Raw genomic sequence first — 16,488 nt, forward strand, 5'->3', positions numbered from 1 at the left:
GACCTCCCCGTCCTTCTCTATCTCCTGGAGCTTGCTCAAGCTCATGTCTATTGAGTTGGTGATGCCATCCAACCATCTCATCCTCTTTTCCTCTCTTACTCTGTTCTCCTTTTGCCCTCAGTCTTTCCCAGCATCAGGGTCTTTTCAAATGAGTTGGCTCTTCCCATCAGGTGGCCAAAGTATTGGAGCTTCAGCATCAGTCCTTTCAATGAATATTCAGGATTGATTTCCTTTAGGACTGACGGGTTTTATCTCCTTGCAGTCCAAGGGACTCTCAAGAGTCTTCTCCAACACCACAGTTCAAAAGCATCAGTTCTTCAGTGCTCAGCCTTCTTCACAGTCCAACTCTCACATCCATACATGACCACAGGAAAAACCATAGCCTTGACTAGAAAGAAGGACCTTAGCTGGCAAAGTAATGTCTCTGCTTTTGAATATACTATCTAGGTTGGTCATAACTTTTCTTCCAAGGAGTAAGTGTCTTTTAATTTCATGGCTGCAATCACCATCTGCAGTGATTTTGAAGCCCCAAAAAAGTAAAGTCTGACACTGTTTCCACTGTTTCCCCATCTATTTCCCATGAAGTGATGAGACCAGATGCCATGATCTTTGTTTTCTGAATGTTGAACTTTAAGCCAACTTTTTCGCTCTCCTCTTTCACTTTCATCAAGAGGCTTTTTAGCTCCTCTTCACTTTCTGCCATAAGGGTGGTGTCATCTGCATATCTGAGGTCATTGATATTTCTCCCGGCAATCTTGATTCCAGCTTGTGTTTCTTCCAGTCCAGCGTTTCTCATGATGTAGTCTGCATATAAGTTAAATAAGTAGGGTGACAATATACAGCCTTGACGTACTCCTTTTCCTATTTGGAACCAGTCTGTTGTTCCATGTGCAGTTCTAACTGTTGCTTCCTGACCTGCATACAGATTCCTCAAGAGGCAGGTTAGGTGGTCTGGTATTCCTATCTCTTTCAGAATTTTTTCCACAGTTGATTGTGATCCACACAGTCAAAGGCTTTGGCATAGTCAATAAAGCAGAAATAGATGTTTTTTTGGAACTCTCTTGCTTTTTCCATGATCCAGCAGATGTTGGCAATTTGATCTCTGGTTCCTCTGCCTTTTCTAAAACCAGCTTGAATAGCCCGCTAATGTTTGGAAAGACAGAAGGTGAGAGTGATAGAACTGGACAGACAGGACAAGGGATTGGCTTAAGTCAAATGATGGCTTCAGTGGAGTGAATTTATTAGATTATAAAATTAGAGAATAAAAGGAGAGGATAGCTAGAGTTGCAGGAAGGTGCTTAAGAAATAAGAAATAAAGTACAATTCACATATTTGAAATGCCTTAGCATATTGAAAAGCAGTAATATTACTTTGCCAGCAAAGGTCCGTCTAGTCAAGGCTATGGTTTTTCCTGTGGTCATGTATGGATGTGAGAGTTGGACTGTGAAGAAAGCTGAGTGCCGAAGAATTGATGCTTTTGAACTGTGGTGTTGGAGAAGACTCTTGAGAGTCCCTTGGACTGCAAGGAGATTCAACCAGTCCATCCTAAAGGAGATCAGCCCTGGGTGTTCTTTGGAAGGAATGATGCTAAAGTTGAAACTCCAGTACTTTGGCCAGCTCATGCAAAATGTTGATTCATTGGAAAAGACTCTGATGCTGGGAGGGATTGGGGGCAGGAGGAGAAGGGGACGACCGAGGATGAGATGGCTGGATGGCGTCACCGACTCGATGGACATGAGTCTGAGTGAACTCCGGGAGTTGGGGATGGACAGGGAGGCCTGGCGTGCTGCAGTTCATGGGGTTGCAAAGAGTCGGACATGATTGAGAGACTGAACTAAACTGAAACTATTCATATGTATTTTTATCTCTTTTTCCATAATTTTGATATATCTCTTCTTTGTTGTTCAGTTGCTAAGTACCCTCGGACTCCTTTGAGACTCCATGGACTGTAGCCTGCCAGGCTCCTCTGTCCATGGGATTTCCCAGGAAAGAATACTGGAGTGGGTTGCTATTTCCTTCTCCAGGGGATCTTCCCAACCCAAGTGTCGGATTCGTGTCTCCTACCTTGGCAGGTGGATTCTTATCCCCTGAGCCATCAGGGAAGCCCAATTCACATATTTTTTTATCCCTTTTCCATAATTTATCATTTGTTTATGAATATCAAATGATTTTATTGATTAACAAAATGGTAAGTACACAGAAGTTTCTCTAAATGTATTTATTTAATTATTGATATTGTGAATAATAAGACATGCTTTCTATTCTCCTGGAGTTAACAATCTATTATATATTTAGACTCATGACCTCCAGTAGTATCTTTTAGAACTTTATTGAAGTGTTTCTTTCTCAAGTGAGGTCTTCCATTATTATCCCCAAACTATCACCTCTTTTCCAACATGTTTTTCTTAGTTTTTAAAAATCACAATTTAGTATAGTATGCACTTGACTTACTGGTTTACTGTCCTCCACCTCACTATACTATAAACCCCATGAGCCAAGAGGTAATTTACTTGCTATATTTTTCGACTGCTCTATCGTCAGCATTTAGAACATGGCCTGGCATAAAATTACGTGATCAGTAAATGCGCATTAAATGAGTTAATTAATGAATGTGTTGCTTTAGTGGAAAAACACCAATAATTTTAAGATCTGTACAAATTATACCTTTTAAGTTAGAGATCCCTTAAAAGATGAATTCAAACCTTAAAATAAAATTGGCCAGAATTCTGAAAAAAAAAAAAGAAAAAAAAAAGGTCAGATTTTCTACCTTCTGATGTATGTATTATCATAGCTCAGCAATAGTGGGTCTCAGATGCAAATGTGCTAGTTGAACTCAGGACCTTATTATCTGATATTGAGGAGACTTTAAATATCCTCATCCTTTAACCTCTTGTGTGAAGGAAGAACAGCATGAATGTGACTCTAAGGGGAGGCTTCCTGTGTGGGACACATCACAGAGCAGTTAGACTCTTCTTACTCTGCTCATATTGTCACTTTGCTAACTTTTTGGTTCATGAGACAGACTCCTTGCCAGAACTTGGAATACTAAACCATGAGGCATAAACCACACAGAGGTGAGATGATCTCAGGATAACTGGCCATAAGTACAATTTAATAATTTAGCCTATGCTCTTGGGAATTAAGCTTCATTGCATGTCTTATAGCAGATATAGTTTTCTGTAAAGTATACATCTTGAACAATGATTACGTTGATGATAATGGGAGGATATTTGAGTTTTCTTCTTCTTTTGTTGTCGTTTAATGAAATTTGGTTTATGAGGTACGCAGATACATATACAAACACAAGCAAGAGACAAATGGTGCCTAGGAAACTTTTGGAATAAGTCTGCATATTCTTATCATTAATTAAATTTTCTACCAGAAACATATGAATATAGTCATGTATAACTATAAGTTGTGCACTTATAATTATTACTCAAAATTTTTTTCCATATATGTATGTAAAGCTTGACAGATTTTTCTGTGCCTCTGTTTACACGTCTATAAAATGGGGATGTATAACTTTGCAGTTTCCATTATTCAGAATTGTTGTGAGGATTAAATAAATGAATGCATATAAATACCTGAAATAGTACCTGGGACATAGTGAGTTGTTATTATTGTTATTATTATTACATTAACCTAAAAATTATAGTCATTGACTATGGCTAAAAATGACATAGTCAATTCCCAGAAATTTAATGAAATGGATGATGCAAAGACTTGAACACATTCAGAGAGCTGGATATCAGATTTCCATACGGAGAACATTTTAATAATTATTTTTTGAGAAATTCTTCTTCATTGTTATTATTGTTTAGCTCTAAATACATACAGATCAACATGTTTTGGACAGGACATTTGACTTGATTTATAAAAATGTCAGTTCAATGTGATCAACTCTTTGATTATAAACAATGATAATAAACAGTATAGATGCCCAGATTTAACTTAAAATATGACAATTCAGAGGATACTATTATTGCCTTAATTTCTTAGCGATATGCCCAGCTTTCTTTTTTCAACACCTTTTTTAATTGGTAAATTGAAGTTGTAGAATGTTACATTTATAAAGAAGCATAGAAAATGTTCATTTTCAGTACACATATAGCAGTAAGTACTTAGTAAATTCTTGTCCATAAAGCATGACATTATATGGTTATTAATTGTTATAGTCTTTTATTAAGGTATAATTTTAGAATTATTGCTACCTTTTAAAAATAGTTATTAACCTTCATTTCAGTTATAATGCAGACTGTTATTTTATCCAGTTATGATGAGAACGGATTTTGTTCCACTTTACTTCCCAGAAAACAATGGCAAGAAGATGGAATATATGATGGTCACACTTGCTGCTCCTGATCAGCGGACAGGTGAGAGACCTGAAATATCTCAAAAAGAAGGTAAATATTTGCATATATATTTAGACTTCATAAGATCTTTACTTTGGAGTTTCTGTTTACAGAAACTGTCAGGTGTGTGTGTGTGTTTTGTGTGTATTCTTATTATTTAAATGGAAAAGTCTTATTATTCTCCAAAATTTAATTCTGGAGGATATGAAGAGAGGAAAGTTAAGTGTGAAATTGATAGTGTTAGAATTAATCAATATCTGTTTTGAAGCCTGTCTTCCTTAGACTCATTTTTATTTGTTTCATATTTTAATTAATCACATGCCCATTGCAAAAAAGACTCCACAAGACCAGGTTTACTAATGTATCATCAGTACTTAGAATAGTGTCTGGTATATAATATATGCTCAATAAATATTTTTCAAGTGAATTTTCATTCATTAATATAATCATTCATTTCTTCATTCAATGAATTTTTTTGCATGGAAACATTTGTTAAGCATTATGATAGGTATTCATGCTGCATAGATAAAAGAGAAATTATGCCTTCAAGTATCTTACTGTGCAGCAAGAGAGATGGCAAGTATACACTTTTGAACAAATGCTATATAAGAATACAAATGAGATGATGAGAGATCAAAGAAGGATACCATTTTTAGTTGGGTTAAGAATAGAAGTGGATTAAATAGAAAAGACTCCTTGATTGGGATAAGTCTGATGGAGAAGGAAGTGGAGGAATGTTCCAGGTGAAGATAAGGCATAGACACGTGGGGGGTGATGGAACAGTAACCAGCAGGATTTAGATGGACTGAGGAGACTGAAGGCAGATAGGCCAACCTCTTGCAAGGGATCTGGGAAAGAAATCAGTGTTCAGACTGCAGCTGTGGCATTAGGGATGGGAATGGAAGAACTTAGCAGAGAGACTTAAGGAGGTAGTAGAATCATCAGGTTTCTTAAATTGTAGGATGAGGGCAGTAAAAAGACACAGATATCAAGATGATTTCTAGGCTTTTGACATGGGAAACTTGGTCAATTATGGTGCCATTCAACAGGATATGAAAGGCAGGTGCCGGGGGCCCCAAGATGAGGAGGATAGCTTTGGACAAAATGTTTTCAATACTTGTGAAGAATGAATGAGCCTGCAGATTAGAAAACTGATAGTGTCTGAGTGTATAAAGTCATGAAAGAGTCTGATATGACTGAGTGACTCACACACACACACACACACACACTGTAAGATTTCCTTTTCTTGGGCTCTAAAATCACTGCAGATGGTGACTGCAGCCATGAAATTAGAAGATGATTGCTTCTTGGCAGGAAAGCTATGACAAGCCTAGACAGTGTGTTAAAAAGCAAAGACATTTCTTTGCTGACAAAGGTTCATACAGTGAAGGCTACAGACTTTCCAGTAGTCATGTATAGACGTGAGAATTGGACCAGAAAGAAGGCTGAGTGCCAAAGAACTGATTCTTTCAGACTGTGGTGTTGGAGAAGACTCTTGAGAATCCCTTGGACAACAAGGAGATCAAACCAGTCAATCCTTAAAGAAATCAGTCCTGAATATTCTTTGGAAGGACTGATGCCAAAGCTGAAACTCCAATACTCTGGCCACCTAATGCGAAGAATTGACTCATTGGAAAAACCCTGATGCTGGGAAAGATTGAAGGCAAAATGAGAAGAGGGCAACAGAGGATGAGGTGGTTGGATGGCATCACTGATTCAATCGATGTGAACTTGAGCAAACTCCAGGAGATGGTGAGGGACAGGGAAGCCTAGTGTGCTGCAGTTCATGGGGTTGTGAAGAGCTGGACATGACTTGGCAACTGAACAACAAAAGGTATGTAAGTGACAGATGAAACCAGGACAGCAGATGACATCACTCATCAACATAACGCAGGGAACACTGCTCAATATTCTATAATAACCTAAATGGGGAAAGACTTTGAGAAAGGATAGATACATGTATATGCATAACTGAATCAAGTTGCTGTACACTGGAAACTAATAAAATTTTATTAATCAACTATACTCTAATATAAAATAAACATTAAAAAAGATTATGCAGATGAAGAGAAGGGGCCAAAGACAGATACTGAATACAAATCATTTGAAGATTGCACACACAAGGCTTCCCTGATGGCTCAGCATTGAAGAATCTGCCTGCCAATGGAGGAGACACAGTTTCGATCCTTGATGTGGAAGATTCCACGTAGCAATTAAGCCTGTGCATCACAACTACTGAGCCTGTGCTCTCAAGCCCAGGAGCCACAATTACTGAAGCCCGTGTACCTAGAGCCCCTGCTCCACAAGAGAAGCCACTGCAATGAAACCCTGTGCATCGCAACTAGAGAATCCTGTGCACCCCTGCTCACTGCAACTAGAGAAAAACCCAGGGAGCAATGAAGACCAAACACTGCCAAAAAAAAAAAAAAAAAAGGAAAAAAGACTGCACACACACACAAAAACAACTAGGAAGTGACATCAAGAAAACTATGAGTTTTAACAGGAAAGGAAAGGGAGGATATCCTTTTTCCTCTTATCTCAGATGCAGGATTTTCTAGCGTCACAAAATAAATGGTGGATTGTCTCTCACTCTGACTCCATGCTACTTTTGTGTTTTTATTGTTTATAAGAATTTATGTAATATTAGGATAATCTGTTCTTCTAACTTTTAGGACTTGCTTTTAAAATAGTATGAAACTATTGCTTTCTTTGTGAGAATTTTTTAGACTCATTTTCGCTAATGGTTATGGGCAGGTATTAGATTCAAAATATTCACAACTACCGTGACATAAGCTCAACCAACCTGAAAACACAGCAGTCTGCAAACATCTGTTGCATCCTAGTAACTGTGAAACACAAAGAATTTTTCTTCAGGAATAACTTTTGGTAAATTAAATATTTCATTGAATTTGCTCATTTCATCTAAATTTTCAAATAAATTGTAACCCTTCAGCACTCTGTATCCTTCTTTCCTGAGTTATTTCTTACCATTTTCTACTAAACCATAATTTTGAAAAAGCTTGTTTATTTAATTATTATCCACCTTTCCGTCACACCCCACCTCCCCCTGTCCCCCTCCCCCCCCGTTGGTAATATTAGCTCCATAAGAATAGGGATTTTTGTCTTTTTTTTTTTTTTAACCTGCTTTATTCCTGATGCTTAGAATAGTAGCAGGGCCACATTGTGTGCGCATAAATATTTGCTTAAATGAATAAGGTTTTTATTATCTTTGAATTCTCTACTATTTTTGGTCTTTTTTCCATTCATTATATGATTAATTTCTACCTTCTTTCTTTTTATCCATGTAGTCAGGAATTTCATTACTCTTTTAAAAGAACCAGTTTCGAATGTGTAGATTCTGTTTTATGTTTATTTACTTTCTATTTAATTTTGCTTATCATGTGTTTTTTTGGTTGTTAGTTCTAAAAGGTCTTGTAGGTCTTCATAGAACCACTCAAATTCAGCTTCTTCAGCGTTACTGGTTGGGGCATAGCCTTGGAATACTCTGGTATTGAATGGGTTGCCTTGGAAATGTACAGAGATCATTCTGTCATTTTTGAGACTGCATCCAAGTACTGCATTTTGGACTCTTGTTGACTGTGATGGCTCTATTTCTTCTAAGGGATTCCTGCCCGCAGTAGTAGATATAATGGTCATCTGAGTTAAATTCACCCATTCCAGTCCATTTTAGTTCGCTGATTCCTAGAATGTGGACGTTCACTCTTGCCATCTCCTGTTTGACCACTTCCAATTTGCCTTGATTCATGGACCTAACATTCCAGGTTCCTATGCAATATTGCTCTTTACAGCATCGGATCTTGCTTCTATCACCAGTCACATCCACAACTGGGTATTGTTTTTGCTTTGGCTCCATCCCTTCATTCTTTCTGGAGTTCTTTTTCCACTAATCTCCAGTAGCATAATATCCTTTTCATTATAGGGGACTGGAATGCAAAAGTAGGAAGTCAAGAAACACCTGGGGTAGCAGGTAAATTTGGCCTTGGAATACGGAATGAAGCAGGGAAAAGGCTAATAGAGTTTTGCCAAGAAAATGCACTGGTCATAGCAAACACCCTCTTCCAACAACACAAGAGAAGACTTTACACATGGACATCACCAGATGGTCAACACGGAAATCAGATTGATTATATTCTTTGCAACCAAAGATGGAGAAGCTCTATACAGTCAGCAAAAACAAGACTGGGAGCTGACTGTGACTCAGATCATGAGCTCCTTATTGCCAAATTCAGACTTAAATTGAAGAAAGTAGGGAAAACCACTAGACCATTCAGATATGCCTCAAATCCTTTATGATTATACGGTGGAAGTGAGAAATAGATTTAAGGGACTAGATCTGATAGATAGAGTGCCTGATGAACTATGGACTAAGGTTTGTGATACTGTACAGGAGACACGGGTCAAGACCATCCCCATGGAAAAGAAATTCAAAAAAGCAAAATGGCTGTCTGGGGAGGCCTTACAAATAGCTGTGAAAAGAAGAGAAGTGAAAAGCAAAGGAGAAAAGGCAAGATATAAGCATCTGAATGCAGAGTACCAAAGAACAGCAAGAAGAGATAAGAAAGCCTTCCTCAGCAATCAATGCAAAGAAATAGAGGAAAACAACAGAATGGGAAAGACTAGAGATCTCTTCAAGAAAATTAGAGATACCAAGGGAACATTTCATGCAAAGATGGGCTCGATAAAGAACAGAAATTGTATGGACCTAACAGAAGCAGAAGCTATTAAGAAGAGGTGGCAAGAATACACAGAAAAACTGTACAAAAAAGATCTTCATGACCAAGATAATCACGATGGTGTGATCACTCACCTAGAGCCAGACATCCTTGAATGTGAAGCCAAGTGGGCCTTACGAAGCATCACTACGAACAAAGCTAGTGGAGGTGATGGAATTCCAGTTGAGCTATTTCAAATCCTGAAAGATGATGCTGTGAAAGTGTTGCACTCAATATGCCAGAAAATTTGGAAAACTCAGCAGTGGCCACAGGACTGGAAAAGGTCAGTTTTCATTCCAACCCCAAAGAAAGGCAATGCCAAAGAATTCTCAAACTACCACACAATTGCACTCATCTCACATGCTCGTAAAGTAATGCTCAAAATTCTCCAAGCCAGGCTTCAGCAGTACGTGAACCGTGAACTTCCAGATGTTCAAGCTGGTTTTAGAAAAGGCAGAGGAACCAGAGATCAAATTGTCAACATCCGCTGGATCATTGAAAAAGCAAGAGAGTTCCAGAAAAACATCTATTTCTGCTTTATTGATTATGCCAAAGCCCATGACTGTGTGGATCACAATAAACTGTGGAAAATTCTGAAAGAGATGGGAATACCAGACCAGCTGACCTGCCTCTTAAGAAATCTATATGCAGATCAGGAAGCAACAGTCAGAACTGCACATGGAACAACAGCCTGGTTCCAAATAGGAAAAGGAGTACATCAAGGCTGTATATTGTCACCCTGCTTATTTAACTTCTATGCAGAGTGCATCATGAGAAACGCTGGGCTGGAAGAAGCACAAGCTGGAATCAAGATTGCCGGGAGAAATATCAATAACCTCAGATATGCAGATGACACCACCCTTATGGCAGAAAGTGAAGAGGAACTAAAAAGCCTCTTGATGAAAGTGAAAGAGGAGAGTGAAAAAGTTGGCTTACTGGCACCCCCCAAAAAAATAAAAGTTGGCTTAAAGCTCAACATTCAGGAAACGAAGATCATGGCATCTGCCCACATCACTTCATGTGAAATAGATGGGGAAACAGTGGAAACAGTGTCAGACTTTATTTTTTTGGGCTCCAAAATCACTGCAGATGGTGACTGCAGCCATGAAATTAAAAGATGCTTACTCCTTGGAAGAAAAGTTATGGTCAACCTAGATAGCATATTCAAAAGCAGAGACATTACTTTGTCAACAGAGGTCTGTCTAGTCAAGGCTATGGTTTGTTCAGTGGTCATGTATAAATGTGAGATTTGGACTGTGAAGAAAGCTGAGTGCTGAAGAATTGATGCTTTTGAACTATAGTGTTGGAGAAGACTCTTGAGAGTCCCTTGGACTGCAAGGAGATCCAACCAGTCCATTCTAAAGGAGATCAGTCCTGGGTGTTCTTTGGAAGGAATGATGCTAAAGCTGAAAGTCCAATACTTTGGCCACTTGATGTGAAGAACTGACTCATTGGAAAAGACTCTGATGCTGGGAGGGATTGGGGGCAGGAGGAAGAGGAAATGACAGCGGATGAGATGCAGGGATGGCATCCCTGACTCGATGGACGTGAGTCTGAGTGAACTCCGGGAGTTGGTGATGGCCAGGGAGGCCTGGCGTGCTGCAATTCATGGGGTCGCAAAGAGTCAGACACAACTGAGCGACTGAACTAACTGACTGATTGATCATTTATTTTCTTTTTTTTCTCCTAGTTTCTTAAATTGAACTCATTTACATACACTCTTTATTACCATTTACCCTTTATTTTTTAACACAAATATCTTTATCTTAATTTACCATGTATTTTTCCACTTGGAAACAGATATAAGCTCATGTAAGAAAAAACTTACTCTCAATTCCAATATCTGAGGTAAATCACCTTTGTTACTTTGGCATATTTTTCTTTTGCACATTTTTTCCCTTTGCTTGATTAAAAATAGTTCTGTATACAATCTAGAGGCTGATTTTTTTTTTCTTTTACTTAAAGTGTGATCTCATTACAAATTTCTGCATTATTACCTTTGGACTAGTGTAGAGCTCCTACACTGTATACATAGTGATATTGTGACTAGAGATCTATACACATAACACAGTCATTTAAAAGTGTCCTTCAATGATATAACTAAATATATAAATATTTTAAGTTATTTTTAAAAGAATGTCCTGGTTTCGGGGTCCTTTTACAGTTAAAAAATTTGCAGAATTTAGCTAAGTATGAATTACAATGCTAGAATATTTCCTTTCTTGATGTGGTCAGTTGGAGAAATGCCCTGGACTTTGGAGAATGAAACAAGAGGACAGTAAAAAATTAAAAGCAAAACCAAAAACAATTAGTTGTGTTTTATTTAAAAGTAAAGGTTAAGGGCTTACTGAGATGTGGAACTGCTGATTACATATTTTTGGAGCAGTACAATGACATCCCTCTTGACTAGGTCTCAGACATTTTCTGGGCCAAACATAGTTACAGTCATCTTGGAGTTGTCATTATAGCCCTCTACTCCTCCTCTATTTAATAGAAACTTACTACAGGCAAGGTCCTCAGCACATTATACAAATTAACCCATTAAGTTCTCTTAGCTAATCAATGAATTAGAGCCTGTAATTATCTTCATTTTACAAATAAAAAAACAAAGAATTTAAATAACTTGTCTAACCTAATTCACATAAATAAGTGATAGAACCAGGGTTAAACCTGGAAATCTTGGTTCTGGAACCCATGCTCTAAAATGCATGCTGAGTCTCTTTGTAGCTTGACTAGAGATGTTGCCAGATTTTGAAATCTGGATAAACAAACCTGAGGGTGGGTGGGGTTGTGGGGGTGCAATCTGTGCTCCTGATTGTCTGGGGAACAATATATCTTCTTTATACCAATACCTCTCACCCTGGTTTCTGTATTTTTTTCCTCTGGGATAATGATTATTCCTGCAATTGTCTCAATATGCTAATTAATGCTGAGGACATTTTTCTTCTATAAAGCATCACAGAATAACAGATTAAAAAGACCTTACAGGAATGCAGGATTTCATTCTCAGCCTCAGATCCAAACAACTCAACAAATACAAAGAATTCCTGAACATGACAGAAAAAAAGGTATGTGCAAGATTTTAAATTTCCATCATGCTCTGAATGTTAGACCATTGAGAATTTTTCATGATCTTTTAAGAAACCATGCTGCTGCTGCTGCTGCTACTAAGTCGTCTCAGTCCTGGAAGACTCTGTGCGACCCCATAGAGGGCAGCCTACGAGGCTCCGCCCTCCCTGGGATTCTCCAGGCAAGAACACTGGAGTGGGTTGCCATTTCCTTCTCTAACGCGTGAAAGTGAAAAGTGAAAGTGAAGTCGCTCAGTCGTGTCGGACTCAGCGACCCCATGGACTCACCAGGCTCCTCCGTCCATGGGATTTTCCAGGCAAGAGTACTGGAGTGGGTTGCCATTGCCGTCTCCATAGGAAACCATAGAGAACACCAGAACTATTATTGCAGCTAAATTTTAATGTGTCTTCTACAAGAAAAAAAAATGCTCTTTAATCCTACTTATTCAAACTATGCAGTGTAGAAGTAATTATCTGGATCACCTTACTGGAGATTTTGAGGGCAGTGTGGAAGAAAGAATGGCTTATTTCTTGCAGAAAGCTCATGGATTTTCTGACTTTCTTTCTTCTTCTTCTTTTTTTTTTTCTTTTACTTTATTTTACTTTACCATACTGTATTGGTTTTGCCATACATCAGCATGAATCTGCCACGGGTGTACACGTGTTCCCCATCCTGAACCCCCCTCCCACCTCCCTCCGCATACATCCCTCTGGGTCATCCCAGTGCACCAGCTCCAAGCATCCTGTATCCTGCATCGAACCTAGACTGGCGATTCATTTCTTATATGATATTATACATGTTTCAATGCCATTCTCCCAGATCATCCCACCCTCTCCCTCTCCCACAGAGTCCAGAAGACTGTTCTATACATCTGTGTCTCTTTTGCTGTCTTGCATACAGATGAGTATTCTAGACAAAACTTGAGAATATTTCTTTTAGAAAAATACCTGTTTTCCTTTAAAATAGTACCTCATTTCAAGTCATCATCATAAGAAGTTGGGGGCAAAGCTCAATGCATTTTGTAGTCAGAACTGGGTTTTAGTATATTCCATCAATAATTAACAATGTAATTGTCAACTAAGTTGCAAGTTAAGTTTTATCTGAGACAAAATGAGGACAGTAGCCCAGGAGACAGCATCTCAGATAACTCTGAAAAATTTCTCCAAAGAGATAGGAGGAAGGTCAGTATATATATGATTTTTGTGAAGGGAGAGTACATGCAATCAGGCACATATTTTCCCAGAAGGTTTCCGCTAATCTCATGAAGATTTTGCTAGTCATGAGGAACAGTCATCACCATGAAGGATTTTAGTGCTTTTCTAGATAGGAGGAGATAGAAGAATTGGGCTTATAAAACCAGCTTCTAAAAATATCTGACTATCTGAAGACCTGTTTTGCCAGTTCTCCCTCCCCACCCTCCACCAGCCCCCAGCACAGAGTGCCTCATTTCTGCTCTCCACCCTGAACTCCTTTCAGGGAGTGTTGAAAGTCAGCAGCTACAGCTGTACCAGATTTAATCCTTGTAGAGATAGATGCCAGCAAGTACCAATTTGTAGCTGACTTAACAGTAGGCCAGTTACCTAATAACCAGTATCTACACCTTGGTTTCCTCATCTGTAAAATAAGAATAGTAACAATCTTAGAGTGATTGTTGGGACTAAATGAGATTATAAAAGCCATTACCACATGATAATCTTTCCATTTTTGAGAGTTATTATTAATTCAATATGCAATTATATGTAAAGAATACTCCAAATAATACTTTCTTCCCCAAACTACATATTTTTCTTGAGGTATGGAAAAGAAGAAATTTCTGCCAGGACAATTTCCACATAGTCAACTTCTCAGTTTGTCCCTGAGTGATTCACTCAACTAATTAAAAATATTTTTCAGTAGTATGCCTCTACTTTGAGTCACTGTGCTAAAGGAAGACCAGTCAGAGGACTTCTGTGATAGTTCAGACTAGATGTGACTGTGACTTGCCTGAGCGAAATGAAAGCAGAACATAAGATCAGGGATGCCTTTAAGTTTCTACCTGCTTTTTTCTTCAGAGGGCTTTCTAGGACCTAGAGTGTGTTTGCCATTTCTTCCTTTCTCCATTGCCATAGTCTGGAATTTCTCCACTAGCCTGTTTTTCTAAGATTTTTTTTTTTTTGAGTGTACCATTTTTAAAGTCTTTTATTGAATTTGTTACACTATTTCTTCCATTTTATGTTTTGGTTTGTGTGTGAAGCATGTGGGATCTTAGCTCCCTGACTAGGGATCAAACCTATAGCCCCTGCATTGGAAGGTGAAGTCTTGAACACTGGACCACCAGGGAGTCCTTCCCTTAGCCTCTTTTCTTTTTTAATTAATTTATTTTTTTATTGAAGGATAATTGCTTTACAGAATTTTGTTGTTTTCTGTCAAACCTCAACATGAATCAGCCATAGTTACACAGATATCCCCTCCCTTTTGAACCTCCATCCCATCTCCCTCCCCATCCCACCCCTCTAGGTTGATATGGAGCCCCTGTTTGAGTTTCCTGAGCCATACAGAAAATTCCCATTGGCTATCTATTTTACAAATGGTAATGTAAGTTTCCATGTTACTCTTTCCATACATCTCACCCTCTCCTCCCCTCTCCCCATGTCCATAAGTCTATTCTCCATGTCTGTATCTCCACTGTTGCCCTATAAATAAATTCTTCAGTTCCATTTTTTTAGATTCCATATATATGTGTTAGAATATGGTATTTATCTTTCTCTTTCTGACTCACTTCAGTCTATATAATAGGTTCCAAGTTCATCCACCTCATTAGAACTGTCTCAAATCCATTCCTTTTTATGGCTGAGTAATATTCTGTTGTGTATATATACCACAACTTCTTTATCCATTCATCTGTCAATGGACATCTAGGTTGCTTCCATGTTCTGGGCTTCCCTTGTAGCTCAGTCAGTAAAGAATCTTCCTGCAGTGCAGGAGACCCAGGTTTGATCCCTGGGTTGGGAAGATCCCCTGGAGAAGGAAATGGCAACCCACTCCAATATCCTTGCCTGGAAAATCTCATGGACAGAGGAGCCTGGTGGACTACAGCCCATGGGGTTGCAAAGAGTTGGGCACGACTGAGCAAACTGCTGTAAATAACACTGCAATGAACATGTGTCTCTTTCAATTTTGGTTTCCTCAGGGTATATGCCTACGAGTGGGATTGCTGGGTCATATGGTGGTTTTATCCCTAGTTTATTAAGGAATTTCCATGCAGTCTTCCATAGTGGCTGTGTCAATTTACATTCCCATCAACAGTGCAAGAGTGTTCCCTTTTCTCCACACCCTCTTCAGCACTTACTGTTTGTAGACTTCTCGATGAGGGCCATTCTGACCGGTGTGAGGTGATATCTCATTGTAGTTTTGATTTGCATTTCTCTAATAATGAGCAAAGTTTAGCATCTTTTCATGTGTTTGTAAGCCATCTGTATGTCTTCTTTGGAGAAATGTCTGTTTAGGTCTTTTCCCCACTTTTTGATTGGGTTGTTTGTTTTCTGGTATTGAGTTGTATGAGCTACTTGTATATTTGGGAAATTAATCCTTTGTTAGTTATTTCATTTTCTATTATTTTCTCCCATTCTGAGGGTTTTCTTTTCACCTTGCTTATAGTTTCCTTTGCTGTTCAGAAACTTTTAAGTTGAATCAGGTCCCTCTTGTTTACTTTTGTTTTTATTTCTGTTACTCTAGGAGGTGGATCATAGAAGATCTTGCTTTGATTTATGTCATCGATTGTTCTGCTTATGTTTTCTTCTAAGAGTTTATAGTTTCCAGTCTCACATTTATATCTTTAATCCATTTTGAGTTTATCTTTCTGTATGGTGTTAGGAAGTGTTCTAATGTCATTCTTTTGCTTATAGCTGTCCAGTTTTCCCTGCACCATTTATTGAAGAAGCTGTCTTTGCCCCATTGCATATTCTTGCTTCCTTTGTAAAAAATAAGGTACCTATATGTATGGGTTTATTTCTGAGTTTTCTATCTTGTTCCACTGGCTTATATTTCTGTTTTTGTGCCATTATCATCCTGTCTTGATGACTGTAGCTTTGTAGTATAACCTGAAGTCAGAAAAGTTGATTCCTCCAGCTCCATTTTTCTTTCTCAAGACTATTGGCTATTTGACATCTTTTGTGTTTCCATATGAATTGTGAAATATTTTGTTCTAGTTCTGTGATAAATGCCATTGGTAATTTGATAGGGATTGCATTGAATCTATAGACTGCATTTGGTAGTATGGTCATTTTCACAATATTGATTCTTCCTACCCAGGAATATGGAATATCTCTCCATCTGTTTATGTTGTCTTTGATTTC

The 16,488-nt window shown here is 38.3% G+C and overlaps 1 protein-coding gene across 3 annotated transcripts in view; it reads left to right on the forward strand.

Annotated features, from left to right (window-relative positions):
* The window catches only part of LOC138437798 (C-type lectin domain family 7 member A-like), a 53,370-nt gene that overhangs the window by 25,690 nt on the left and 11,192 nt on the right, over positions 1 to 16,488 (forward strand). For 2 of the 3 annotated variants that reach the window (XM_069585680.1, XM_069585681.1), the window contains 2 exons: positions 4,311 to 4,403; positions 12,040 to 12,153. In XM_069585680.1, the coding sequence (XP_069441781.1) occupies positions 4,311 to 4,403; positions 12,040 to 12,153 (207 nt within the window). The remainder of the gene's footprint in view (positions 1 to 4,310; positions 4,404 to 12,039; positions 12,154 to 16,488) is intronic. The other variant, XM_069585682.1, reaches the window with a different exon arrangement.

The sequence above is a fragment of the Ovis canadensis genome, chromosome 3 (genome assembly GCF_042477335.2).
Source record: "Ovis canadensis isolate MfBH-ARS-UI-01 breed Bighorn chromosome 3, ARS-UI_OviCan_v2, whole genome shotgun sequence".
Classification (NCBI taxonomy): domain Eukaryota; kingdom Metazoa; phylum Chordata; class Mammalia; order Artiodactyla; family Bovidae; genus Ovis; species Ovis canadensis.